At 36.1% G+C, this 13,645-nt stretch overlaps 1 protein-coding gene across 1 annotated transcript in view; it reads left to right on the top strand.

The window, feature by feature from the left end:
• Positions 1 to 13,401, top strand: part of LOC103259159 (rho GTPase-activating protein 5) — a 92,487-nt gene extending 79,086 nt beyond the window's left edge. Inside the window, exon 8 of the mRNA XM_021711740.1 lies at positions 13,285 to 13,401. Coding sequence (XP_021567415.1) covers positions 13,285 to 13,401 — 117 coding nt within the window. The remainder of the gene's footprint in view (positions 1 to 13,284) is intronic.
• Positions 13,402 to 13,645: the final 244 nt, after the last annotated feature.

A 13,645-nucleotide genomic window follows, 5' to 3' on the forward strand; every position in this document is an offset into this window, starting at 1 on the left:
AAATTTTTCTATAGAAATTAAAATGATTTAAAAACTCACATATATGAAACATTTAATGCTTTTCAGCCTGCTTTATGGCTGGTTTTGTTATTTGATGTGCTAATTTGGGCAACTTAATTTACATTCTAGCAGTCAATGTAGATAACTAAAAGCCCAGCTAAGTATTTTATAATTTCAGGCTACTTATGCCATGCTTGGGATGTTGTTTGAAAGAAAGAAAAAATAAATACACTTGACATATCACAGAATTCTGCACCTTCATCTTTACTTCCAAGTAAACCTGTGGATGATTTGATGAGGGGTAAATGAACCTATTTCTTTTACATACATAACAAGGACATACTTGTGGCTAAGGTGAGTTGATACTGTTGTGCAAGGATATTGTCACTGACTCATTTCTTTATGGTCCATAATGAAATAAACATTTTGTATACTGTTAATTCTGTAAACAGATGCATGTTCAAAAGATCTATGATGGTCTTGTAATCTTAATCTAATATATTTTAGATATTTTAATTTTTTCCCTCTTGGGGAATACATTTAGTGTAGAAAATACTTCATGACATTTTCATATATGGTTATATAACTTTTCATACATAAACATGAAATTTGTTGTAGAAAATTCGTTAAACCAAACATTTAAATCTAGGACTTCAATTTAATCTGTTCCTTGAATCTATTTTTATGTGGCCCTTAAAAAAACATATCCAAAAATCCATTGCTAATACAGCAATAAAAATACTTTGGGTACTGACAGACTCTTTGGAGTGTATATATTACAAATTTGTATTCATGTTCTTTTCTGTGATATGTTGTACTAAAATCCAAAATGGCTTTTGCATCATTTTTTAAGCTGATTTTTTTCCCTTTGATGTTGGTACCAGAGTTAATATAAGTGGCTGCTGCTTTTGGGGGTAAACATTTTGTTAGTGAAGATACAACCAGAACACTAAATTATAGGTAACATTTTCAGAATAGGTGGCACAGGTAAATTTTGTTAGGCTTTATTCAAAATTAATTATCAAACTATGCCATTTTTTTCTGGAAAGAAGAAAAAATGGCTTGTTTTTCATTGCTAGATTATATTTTGTGTGGTGAAGATAAAAATTCTTTGGTCAATGTTGTAATTTTCAGTCAGACTGCAATTTAAGGTTATCTTATATGTATTATAGTAAATAGATGATTTTGAGATTCAAGGCTCCTAAGAGTTTGATTTCCTCCTTTTTTTCCCCCTAAAATACTGTCTTTCCCAGCTGTTATGTCCTAGGTATTGTACTTCCAATTTTCACTTCAGAACCAAGATGTCGACATGAACCAGGCTGCTGTTGAAGTACATGTATATTATAAATTATCTTATTTGTGTTATACGCTTACATGTTATCTTTTCTAAGAAAACAAAGTCCCTATTATTCCTATTGCAAAGCACACAGGAATTAAGAAAGTATGGTAATTTTTAAAAAAAGAAATCCGGTAAATGTAGTATTCTTAACCTGTTCTATATTGCTTATACCTATTGTCTATATAGCTTTAATTTATAGCTGTCAGTTTAACATTGGCATGTCTGGCAAAGAAAATTAAACTTTAAGAGTTTTATAAACTGTTTCTAGGTTGCTAAAGAATTTATTTTTCTACTATATATGGTATAGACAAAGCATCAAACTATGTACAGGAAAAAAAGCCTGACTATTTCTGTTGGAAGTAGGCTGAAAAAAGAATTTTCAGAACTGTTCGTGTCTTCAGTTCATTCTGTCATATCTTTGCTATTGTAATATGTGAATCCCAATTTATTTAAGCTATTCTCTTTTATACTGTGTTAATTTAATGTTCATCTGCATTTAGTACCATTTTTTGCAAGTTAAAACTAGTATTTACCATTTTTTACACTAACCACCTTGCACCTTCCCCAAAACTTATCTCCACTTTTCTATGCATTCTCTCATTGATTTGACACACTTCATAGTGAGTCATATAACTATCCTACATTTAGTTCAGTTAACCAGTAGGTCACAGTTATTGAAAATTAAAGTATGGTTTAAAGCTCAGTCTGTTACACTGAATTGATTGTGTTTGTTTTTGCCAAGGGATTAGGCATGTTTTTAAATATTAGAAAAATCTAAGAACAGAATAACATAAACTTTTTTTCTGGTAAGTTACTGGAAGTTTTCACTGTTTAGGGACGTGTCATAAATGAGACTTCTTAAAGAATTAAAATATTAGATAGTCCCACAATTATTAGTAAAGTAAACATCAAGCCATTATATTTTACAATATTAAGTAAAATTCCATCTACACGTTGCCATTGTTTCATTTAAGGTTAGTACTTATAGTTATTACAGTATTGGACTTAACAGAATCTAGATTAGCAATATAAAGCATAGTGGTACTTTGTTTCAAACTTTTATTAGATTTATTAGAAGACAAATTCTAGTCAACAATTAGGATATACAACTAATTGAAGAATGAAATTCCAGGCACAATATTTTCTTTTGAAATGGTATTTGTTAGTACTGCTTTCCACCCCTCCCCCAGCATTTGCAATGTAAATACTGTAGGTAACAGCAATCTAAGTTAGCCAAAAAGCAGCTTCTATTTTCCATACTGTATGTAAATAATATAGACCCCTCCCTTTTTTTTTTGAGGTACTGGAATCTAATTTCTAATATCTGTTAGCTACAAACAAAAGGGAACAAATTGGAATAAGAACTTAGGCCTTAGCTTCCATGGTGATTTTTAGTTTTTTATACAGTAATAATTGTGATGCTATTTGTCAACTGGATATAAATATATATATAATTTTGAAAAGTCAAAAGTGCTTTGTTTCTTTGTTTATAATTAATGTAATTTTTGTGCTTCACCCACAGGATGCTGCAGTAAATTAAATATCAGTGAAGCTTCTGATGTATAAAGAATGCTATGAATAAAACATTAAGAAGCTGTGTAATTTTTTAAGTTATAGTTGCCTCTATTTTTACCATCTCATTGGTAAAAATCAGCTAATTTTTTCCAAGTAAAATATGTCAATATGATGAAATTTTTATTAGGAAAATAGATTATTGAGCTTTCACTTTACCATGGAAGGAGATTTAAAATTCATTCTGAATGTATATAGATGAAAATTTGACTTTTTAAATGGTCAGGAAAACAAGATAATACATATATTTCTAAGATTCACATGTTACCTGGATCTGAATATTGAGCTGTGGCTAGACATTCTGAGCCACTAGAAATATTTTGAAGCCTATTCTAGTTATAGCAGAGCTGCTAACATCAAAGAATATTATTATTTTTTTATTCATGGTTTGTGAATATTAAACCAGACTTTATGGGTGTATACTGTCAGGTTCTATGGATCTGGTAAAGTCTCTTTGACTTGAATCTTTGTTTCAATATTTTAATTAAATTACTTAAATTCTTAGGCTGAGCAGTTTTAAATGTTTCAATACATATGGGACATGTTTAATTTTTTATTGTATTTGAACTCTTGAAGTTTTTAGCCTTTTCAGGTTATCAAATATCTGAAAATAAAATTTTCTAACATTTAACAAGGGAAAGAACTATTTAAAATCGTTTTCTTATGGTAGCATCTTTGTGTACTTAAAAAGACTGTGTAAACACTAGTAACTCCTAATATTCCAATATCTAATCATTTGATGTGATCCAGGTATAATGATTTTTTTTTAAGCAGTTTAAATCTACTAATTAATGAACTTTGGGTATCTTCACTATTTGCTTGAATTTCATCATTATCCAATGTGCAATGACTCCATTTTTTTCCTCCGCCATGTTTTATTTCTTTGTTAGTGGGAGAGGGATAGGGAGAACTACAAAAATCTCATATTCACATCTTAGTAAAATTGTGTAATGTTAGTCTTCTATGGAAATTTCGCAGGCAGAATGGTTTTGAAAAGCTAATCAATGATAGTTAACATTTTAGTTATTACCAAATAAAATTATAAACTTCGGGATTAATGTGGCGCTGGCAGTTCTGGCTTAGTAATTTTTATCAATAGTTAGAAGTACTAAGACCTGCAGCATATGTACTTTGTGAGAAACTGTCAAAAGGATTTGTAGTTGAGAAACAATTTAATTTTGTTTGTTCCCACATTGCAGACTTACTGTACAATTTTACCTTAAATGGTATATGTTATTGTGAACAATTTGATAATGGCCCTCCTGTCCAAATAGTTTGCCTAATATTTAAGATTTTCTTAGTGTATTTACCTATTTTTTCAAATTTATTTTTGTATTAAATTTCATTTGAATATAAGTGATGTGGGTTTAGCAATTGACCTATTTATTCATTGCTTCACTAATTCATTCAGATTAGTTTTAATTGTACATCTGTATTTGCTCACTAGATCATTTTCTTGTGACCTTGAACTGTGAATGTTTTGTCCTAACCATTTAATTTTTCTAAGTACTTGGTGCAAATTCTTGAAATATTTTACCAGCTTTAACTTTGAGGCTCTTAGTTCCTCTTCTGCAGATTCTTGGTGGTATTACATTTTCTCCAACTAAATGTCTGTTTAGTTGCTCAAAGAAGCACACTTAAATTTAATTCCCTAAAATAAGTAAAATCAGAAGCAATACATATTACCCTACTCTTACTATTTGTGTAGGACTTGGATTATTTTTAAATGTGCAGGTGGAAGGATAAAATATACCTAGCTGTCTGAGAGTGCTTTTAGAAGTCCTCTCAGATTTTACTTCTTGGAAATTTCAAGATTTCATTTCTAGATTCTTCATTTGTTGATAATCAGAGGCATATCTGCTGAATGTTTTTTTTAGTTTGTACTGGAAGTTAAAAAAAAAAAAGTACCAGCAATGTACTTTTTTGTTTTTGTTGTTGTTGTTGTTGTTGTTGTTTTTGAGTTGGAGTCTCACTCAATTGCCCAGATTGCAGTGCCACTCCCAGCCACTGCAGCCTCGACCTGCTGGGCTCCTGCGATCCTTCCGCCTCAGCCTTCCAAGTAGCTGGAACTACAGGCGCGCGCTACCACACCCAGCTAATTTTTTTTATTTATTGTAGAGATGAGGTCTTGCCAAGTTGCCCAGGCAGGTCTTGAACCCGCCGGCTCAGGCAATTCACTCACCTCAGCCTCCCAAAGCGCAGGATTACGGGTTGAGCCAAGGAGCCCGACCAGCAATGTACTTTTAAAATATTAACTAAAATCTATTTTATCCAGTACCCTAATTACAAAATGACTATTGTGTTGCCTTGAAATCCATTTAAATTCATGGAGTTAGCAGATTTTTTCTGGGAAAGGACAGAGAGTAAATATCTTAGGCTTTGCAGGCCGTAAGATCTCTGTGATATTTATCAGCTCAGCTGTAATTCACAATAATCATAAACAGTGTAGAAATGAAGTAGTATGACTCTGTTCCAATAAAATTGTGTTTACAAAAAATAAGCAATAAACCAGATTTGGCTATAGCTGGCTAATTCCTTATGTAGATTGCTAGTAAAATCAAATATGGAATAATTTATGATAGATTAATTCAAAGTACAGGTTAAAGCAACATTTTACAAAGAATAATAATAATTATCTTCTATTCTTACCACCCTTTTTTCCCCCAAAGAGTATCTATCATCTGTTTTAGTTTATTAAGTAATAAGGAGAGCCATGTGAAATGATTCTTCTAAAAAATCTTACTAATTTATTTAAACAGCATCTAGAAGATAGAACTGGTGTTATAATTGTATATATCAGAACTGAATTGTTTTCAACAGCCTTATTTCTATTAAGATGACTTAAAGATTTTTGAGAGCAGTAGTTGCATCTCCACATTCTGAACATGAATTAAGACCACATAGTATAAACTAACCTTAAAATATAAAAGTCATATCTATAACTGGATCTAAAAGTATGTGGCAGTTATTTAATGGATGGCCTCTCCAACAGCAAGCCTCACTCACCAGTCAGTATTCAGATTCCTTTGGAGAATTCATAAAGGAGGGAAACCATGTGTATCAATTGTAAGCAGGCCTAATTTGACTGAAGCTCAGATAATAATGAAGAGGAACATAAATGTAGTAAGTACAGGAAATTTGTTCATGTCACGCCTCGGTGAATGTAAACGCTCAGGAGAGAAATGTTAGAGTATAAAAGTCCCCAACTTAGAGTGATTTGATTTAGATTTTTCACCTTTACGGTGGTGCGAAAGCCATCCATATGCATTCAGTACACTCCTTGACTTACATGCTTTGTCAGGACTTGACCCCATTGTAACTTGAGAAATATCTGTATACGTGTTAAATATTGGGAGGAGGGGTCATCAAAAAATTACATATTTCTGTATGCCATGATGCTCACACTGGAGAGACTATGAATGTATTGATTTTGAAAAGGCCTTCATCTGTGAATCAGTCTGATTGCACATCAGAGCATTGATACTGACAGAAAGCCATACAAATGCAGTGACCATGGAAAAGCCTTCGCTCAGAAGTCATAACTCAGTGTACACCAGAATTGCATATTGAAGACTTTCATACTGAGTGTGGGAAGGCTGCAAACCATAAGTTAAACTTGTCTATTGAATTGTACCAGCCTCCAAGATGGCTCCCAATGATCTTAGCTCCTGGTATTCATTCTCATAGTCCCTATTTCACTGTACCAAGATTGGTCTGTGTGACCTCATGCATTTTATGTGAACATAATACTAAAATGGAATTTAAAAGAAGCCAGATTTTGTTATTACATGTTTTTGTTTTTTAACCAGATACCTACACCTTTTTCAAACTACCTTTATGTTACAAAAAGCTAGGTTCCTGTATAGTTAGACTATAAATAACTGAAAGCAACAAGAAGGGATTTCCACATATATAAGATGGTTACAACTGATGGTGGACAAAAAGTGCAGAATTACAGCCAAAAGTTGGGGGAGAAAAAAGGTTAAAACAGATGAGCTGGTCTTTGGGACCAACTTAACTCTTGTGTTTTTTGGAGAATTCTGGAGGAGGTATCCAAGAGGCTGACAATGCATCTGATGACTTACTGCATACAGGAAAACAGGAATTGGAATCCAATACCGTCCAAGGCTTTAAAATATTTCTGCAGTTTTGCCAACTTGTTGACCACACAGTAACAAGATGTGACAACATGGATTAGAACAGACGACAATGATTTTTAAATATGTGTACAGTCCAAGGAGATAAAAGTCAAGATGAAGAATTTAGCAGATACCTGGAAAACAAAAGTTTCAAACGGAAGTTACAGATCCCAATATATATTCACTGAAATTAACTCAGTGGGTGGGCATATGACATATTACTTTGCAGCTGAAGATAGAATTCATTAACTGAAAGACTGGTAAGAATAATAGAATAAAACAACCGGAACTGAAAGAATAGAAAATATGTAAGAAAAAGTTAGAAATTTGAACACCCCAGAAAAAGCAGAGAGGCTGAAGCAATATGTTAATAGCTGTCAAGCAACTGATTCTGGAAGGCATATGAATCAATCCCAAACAAGAAAGAAATCCATACCTAAGCAAGTTGTAAAAAAACAAAAATCAAAAGCAACCAGAGAAAAAGAATTACCTTCAAAATTGTACCACTTACACTGAAAGCTACTTTCTCAAAACAGAAGTAAAAAAACAAAATATCTTTACCTAGAATTCAATGGCTAACAAAATTGTCCCTTATGAATAGTGCAGCTATAAACATGCATATGCAGGTGACTTTTTGGTAGAATGATTTATGTTCCTCCAGATTAAAAATGGAATATATACACAACGGAATATTATGCAGCCATAAAGAACAAAATCGGATTTTGCAGCAAGTTGGATGGGGTTGGAGACCATCATACTTAGTGATCTGTCACAGAACAACTGAATACTGCATGCTCTCCTAAAGTGGGACTTGAACATAATCACATCAGCGCAAGGGAGGGATGAACACCAGTTGGAGGCCCAAACTTCACCTGCCTGAAGTCTACTTGTGTAGCTAATCCTGACATGTATGCCACATCTCTATAATAAATATAAAATAGCCCTTAAAGATAAATGTGAAACAAAAGACATTTTCAGGAAAAGTAGAGCATTCTCCTAAAACAAAATACTGAATTTAATAACTCTGGAAATGAGGAGGCATGCCGAAGAGTGGTTTTTCAGGCAGAAGAAAACTCCCTGGGTAGAATGTTGGTTTGTAAGAAAGAATGAAAAACAACAGAAGTGGTAAATATGTGGATAAATCTAAATGTTAGTATAAAAACAAAGTTATGAATTTAAACATACAATGAATTAAAGCATTTAAATTATAAGAGATGAAAGTAGAGTTCATGTTGAAAGTCCTTGTTTGTCCAAGAATAGGGCAGTACCAGTTAATGTTGGACTTTGTTACATCAAGGATGCGTGTTGTAAGTTCTGTTGTAACCATTAAATAATAATAAACAATGTAATATACAAGCTAGTAAGAAAGAAAGAAATGGAATTTTTAAAATGCTTGGAGAAAAATAAGACAGAAAAAGTACTATGGTGCATTTAAACCTAAACATATCACTGCATTGAATCAAAAGACTGGACTCACACCACAACAAAATCACAAGCTATCTACAAAGACCATGCCAAAAATTATAAGGATAACAGAAAGTTTAAGAAGAAAAGATGATATAAAACAACTGAATACCAGTGTGTTTGAAAATCTGAGAAGAAATAGAAGAATTCCTCCAAAAGCACAACCTTATGAAAACTTATGAAAAAGCAGGCTGTACAAATAGTCTGATATCTATTAAGCTGAGTTTATAATTTCAAAGTTTACACACACAGGCCCACATGGTTTTGCAGGTGAGTTTTACTAAATAAGGAAGAAATAACAAATCTTGTATAAAGACTTAGGCAAAACAAAAAAAGCATTCTAACTGATTTTTATGAGGCCAGCATAATTTTGATAATCAAACTTGACAAGGGTGCAATTGTAATCCCATTCATGAATGTAAATGCCAAAATTACAAAGGAAGAGAATTATGTTGCTTTCAAAACACATTTCTTGATGTGCTCCTGGGCCCTGGAAGAGATGTGTGATCATGGTCATCAAATGACTTTGTAACTAGAATTACCTATGATGAACTTAGTTCTTTTCAAATCCATTAAGTCATAAGGTCTGATAGACCCAGCGACAATCTGGCAGTAGCAGGGACACAGTACCCGACTAAACTGTATGAACAAGAGTCTGGACTGCCATCTCATCAACCATTGTTGCACTAATGCCTCTTCTCTGACTCAAAATCATGTCCGTGTGGCAGCCTTGGAAGTGCATTGCTCAGCTCTCCTTTTGAGAAGGAATTGCCTCTAGAATTGCAATTAGCTGACAGGCTTCTGCTTCAGCCCTGTCAGAATCCACTGTAGCATTTAAACTCAAGACATACCATGCCTGGGCACCAGCAGCCACTAATTGAGCATGGAGTGAAAATGGAACAGGTTTTAGGACCTAGACATTTCTGTTCACCAGGGTCTTGTCTATGGGTAATCTGTATGCTTAAGTTCCTGTTGAGTTGGCCAAGACTTTCTCAGAGATGCAAGGCAGTATGGCTGTAACCCAGTTCTCCCTTCCGCCTCTGGTTTCACAGACGTCAGTCCTGTATCATGGCCTAAAGGCTTTTGCTAACTATTCCTGCTCCCTTTCATTTTTTTTATCTTTCACAAGCATTTTCACTAATATGTCACTTGCACATCTAACTCTACCTTGGTATCTACTTCTGAGTTGGTACCAGGAGTGGTCTGAGAAAGCAGGTCCTAAAATGGAACTTGGGAGCCTGGATCACTTACCATCCAGCTAGCAAGGAAGACTGCCTCTCAAGTGGTATGTTGAATATGAAATAGTCCCTAGTACAAGGTGGCAGCCCACCTTCACCGGTGGTGATTTGGAAAAACGTCCCAGTAGAAAACACTCTGTCTGATGTCATGACAAGTTCAAAAGACATGTAGAAAACAAAACATATAAGGTCAATGAGATTGCCCAACTATTAGAAACAATTGTTCCTACAGAGAGATACTGAGAAACCGTAGATGGGTGACAAACAGTCAAACGCTAAAACCTTTAGCAAACTACAAAGAGACCCTTATCTCCTGCAGTGGGAGAGTGGACATAGCTGAGGAGAAGATTCATGATTTAATGTTTAAGGCCACAGACTTTCAAAGCAAAGAAAATTAAATGCTCACCCAAATAAAATTTGTTATGCTAAGGTCAGAATCCTGGTTGTTAAAAACAGAAGCCCCAGAAAATAGAATGGGTACGTCTGGGTTAATGACCAAAGCAGAGATTTCTGAGGCAAATTAAGAGCTAATATTTCCTCTGGGCAGGAAAACACTAAAAAAATAGCACCCCTGTCTGGCAACAATTGTTCCCCTCATGAGATGCTCACCTCCTATGCTCACACCTCCTATCTTAGGTGCCAGGCCTATAGCCAATGTCACCTCAGTGCTACCTGGCTAGGGATATGTGGGCCTGATAAGGAAGGAAAGAGATTACACCCCAAAAGGGCTGCAAAAATTAGCATGTACCAGTGAGAGCTAAGGGAATACCTTTGAATGGAACTTGGAGTGTCTGATGAAGGGAGCTAGATTATAAGACTGGATAAGCAAGAATTCATTGACTCTAGCAATATGGGATTTAACACTTTGGAAGGACCAGGAAATGGGGCAAACTAGGGTGGCTATTAGAAGTCTGGAGAAAGCAGTAACTAACAGTGAGCAAAGTTGAAATGCCTAAGTTGCCATGGCAGAGTGGAGGAAGTGAATAAAAGTCTCAGGGACATACGCATGCTGTAAAAGATGAATTATTTGAGACCAGACCCACCAGAGAACATGTTTTGTGGGATGATCCAGAAAACACATTATTCACCTGGGCCCAATTATCCATTAGACACATAGGCACAGTACCTAAGGCCCACAATATTTTAGGGACCCATAAAAATGTTTTAATTTCTTTTAAAATTAGAAGAAAAATTGAACTTTTATGTTAAAGAGAATGTTTTAATATCTATTATTAGTATATTTGTCTTTACAGCAGTAAAAAAAAATTTAATACTTTTTTAAGGGAGAATGGGGCCCATAAAAACGGTAATGCAGTCTTTCATTGAGGGCTGGGAATGAGGGTAGCAGAGGTGATCACAGAATTGAGCTCATGAATAGCATTAGGAAGGATGGCACACTAAATTACCAAAAGCCTCAAGGCTATAATTACCATAATGAATTGCAAGGTTGGAGGGATAGCCATGGAGGCTTGGCCTACTGGGAATTGTGGAGATGGTTAATAGAACATGCTATCCCTGGGAGCAAAAGAGATGGACATTCATTGTTGGTACTATTTAACAGCTAAAATTTTTAAAAAGGCAGGTGCAATGTCTCACGCCTGTAATCCCAGTGCTTTGGGAGGCTGATGTGGAGGAATCACTTGAGCCAGGAGTTCGAGACTAGCCTGGGCAACATAGTGAGACCTGTCTCTACAAAAAATACCCCCCAAAATTAGCCAGACTTGATGGCACATGCCTGTAGTCATAGTTATTGGGAGGCTAAGGTGGGAGGATTGCTTGAGCCCAGGAGTTCGAGGTTACAGTGAGTTATGATTGCACCACTGCACTCTAGCCTGGGTGACAGAGCAAGACCCCATATCTAAAAAAAATAATTAAAATTTATAAAGAGCAAGTATGGAGAAGCAAGGGGCCAAGGGCAAATGCTCTACTAAAAGTTTAATTCCCTTGTTTAGTTTCCCTACCTGAGCTCCAGTGTTCAAACCCAGAGCCAACTGAAAATGCGAACAGGGCTCTAGAGGGAACATCCTACATCTCAGCAAGTATATAGTTAGTAAGATTTCCCCAGTCCTTTCTCAAAGTGACCTAGGCCATTTACTCAGGTGATTATACACCAGGCAAACCGGGACTGTTGAGCGCCCTAGTAGGCAAGTAGGAAGCTAGAGCAGGGCGGTCTAAGCCTCAGGTGTTGGACTGATGGCTGATTAGGGCAGGTGTTTTGAGGTGTACCAGCAGTAGGCAAAGGAAAGATGTATTGGGAAAGACTAGGGAGTGTTGTAGATAGTGGTATGATTGAGCAAGGCATAGGCCTCTAAAAAGAATGTGTGCTATCATGAATCTGGGATTCAAGGTCAGGATTCTAGTACTCCAGAGTATTAGCAAAGGAAGATAAGATCAAGTCACAGATTCACAGAGCAGGAAATGAAAGAAATGACACAATGCAATTATTTAAATACTAGAACTAGAATTCAGACAATGGCTTAATGACAAGGAAGTACATATGGGCCTTATTTCTAGACGCTGTGGAGAGTTTTGGGCAGGACAATTCATAAAACTGGCTTGCTTCACAGCAACTGTATATTACTTCCTTAATTCACTCATCTTTGAGTCTGGGGTAAGCCCTGGCTATAGGGTTTAAAGAGCTTAGATAACTGCTAAAGATGAATACTGAAGCCCTTTTTCACAGTGTCTGGAGAGTTAAGTGTACCTATTCAGCCGGGCTCGGTGGCTCAGCCTGTAATCCCGCACCTTTGGGAGGCTGAGGTGAGTGGATTGCCTGAGCCCGCGGGTTCGAGACCCACCTGGGCAACTTGACGGGACCTTACCTCTACAATAAATCAAAAATTAGCCGGGCGTGGTAGCACCCGCCTGTAGTTCCAGCTACTTGGAAGGCTGAGGCAGAAGGATCGCCGGAGCCCAGCAGGTCGAGGCTGCGGTGGATGGGAGCGGCCACTGCACTCCAGTCTGGGCGACAGAGTGAGACTCCAACTCAAAAAAAAAGTGTACCTATTCTATAATCATGGAAGCTGAGACCCTGTCTTAGGTAATAAATTCCAGAGTCCAGGACTCAGGTTTGCAAGGAACACAATGCATGTCAAAAATTCAAATGAGTCATCTATCACAGTGAAGTCATGGCCAAATCAGAATGGATTCTCAATCTTGTAACAAACCGTGAGGGCTGCTATCTCTTACAACCATCTGTTCTCACAGAAAACACCAGCCAGCCTAGAGGTTTGGCAAGACTTTACCTTCATCTTCTTTGTTCCTATTCTTTTTTTAGCTTTCCCAACTCCTTGCTAAAAGAACATTTCAAGTCTTGATACCTGGTACTTTAATTTTCATCTTCCCAGTCTAGAATGATAACTCTAGTCAAATACAAGTAAAATTTAAACTTATCACTATATAAAGGTACTTTATGATATTATAGCTAAATTAATGATTCTCTATATTTAGGTAATAGTACCTTGAATCAGAAATGTATTTTTATCTTGGTAATAAGAAAACTTAGGATTTTTCTTCACTCTCTTTCACAAAGAGTGAAGAGAACCAACTAATGAGAGTGGATGTAGAAATGGCTCATAACCGATATAAGTGTGTGCTCTCCCTAGTCCACTGTGGGGAAGAAGGCTCGCCAGTAGATGGATTGCCATAGAGTGAAAAGGAACCTTACAGGTCCCCAACATTTCATCCTTAGGGCAGCTGAGTTCAGCGACATGCCTGTTTTGTTTTTTGTTTGTTTTTTTTTTTGAGTTGGAGTCTCACTCTGGTGCCCAGACTGGAGTGCAGTGGCCGCTCCCGGCCACCGAAGCCTCGGCCCACTGGGCTCGGGTGATCCGTCCGCCTCCGCCTTCCGAGTAGCCGGAATTACAGGCATGCGCTACCACGCCCGGCTGATT

The sequence above is a fragment of the Carlito syrichta genome, unplaced genomic scaffold (assembly GCF_000164805.1).
Source record: "Carlito syrichta isolate Samal-C Ts95f unplaced genomic scaffold, Tarsius_syrichta-2.0.1 Scaffold302543, whole genome shotgun sequence".
NCBI lineage: Eukaryota > Metazoa > Chordata > Mammalia > Primates > Tarsiidae > Carlito > Carlito syrichta.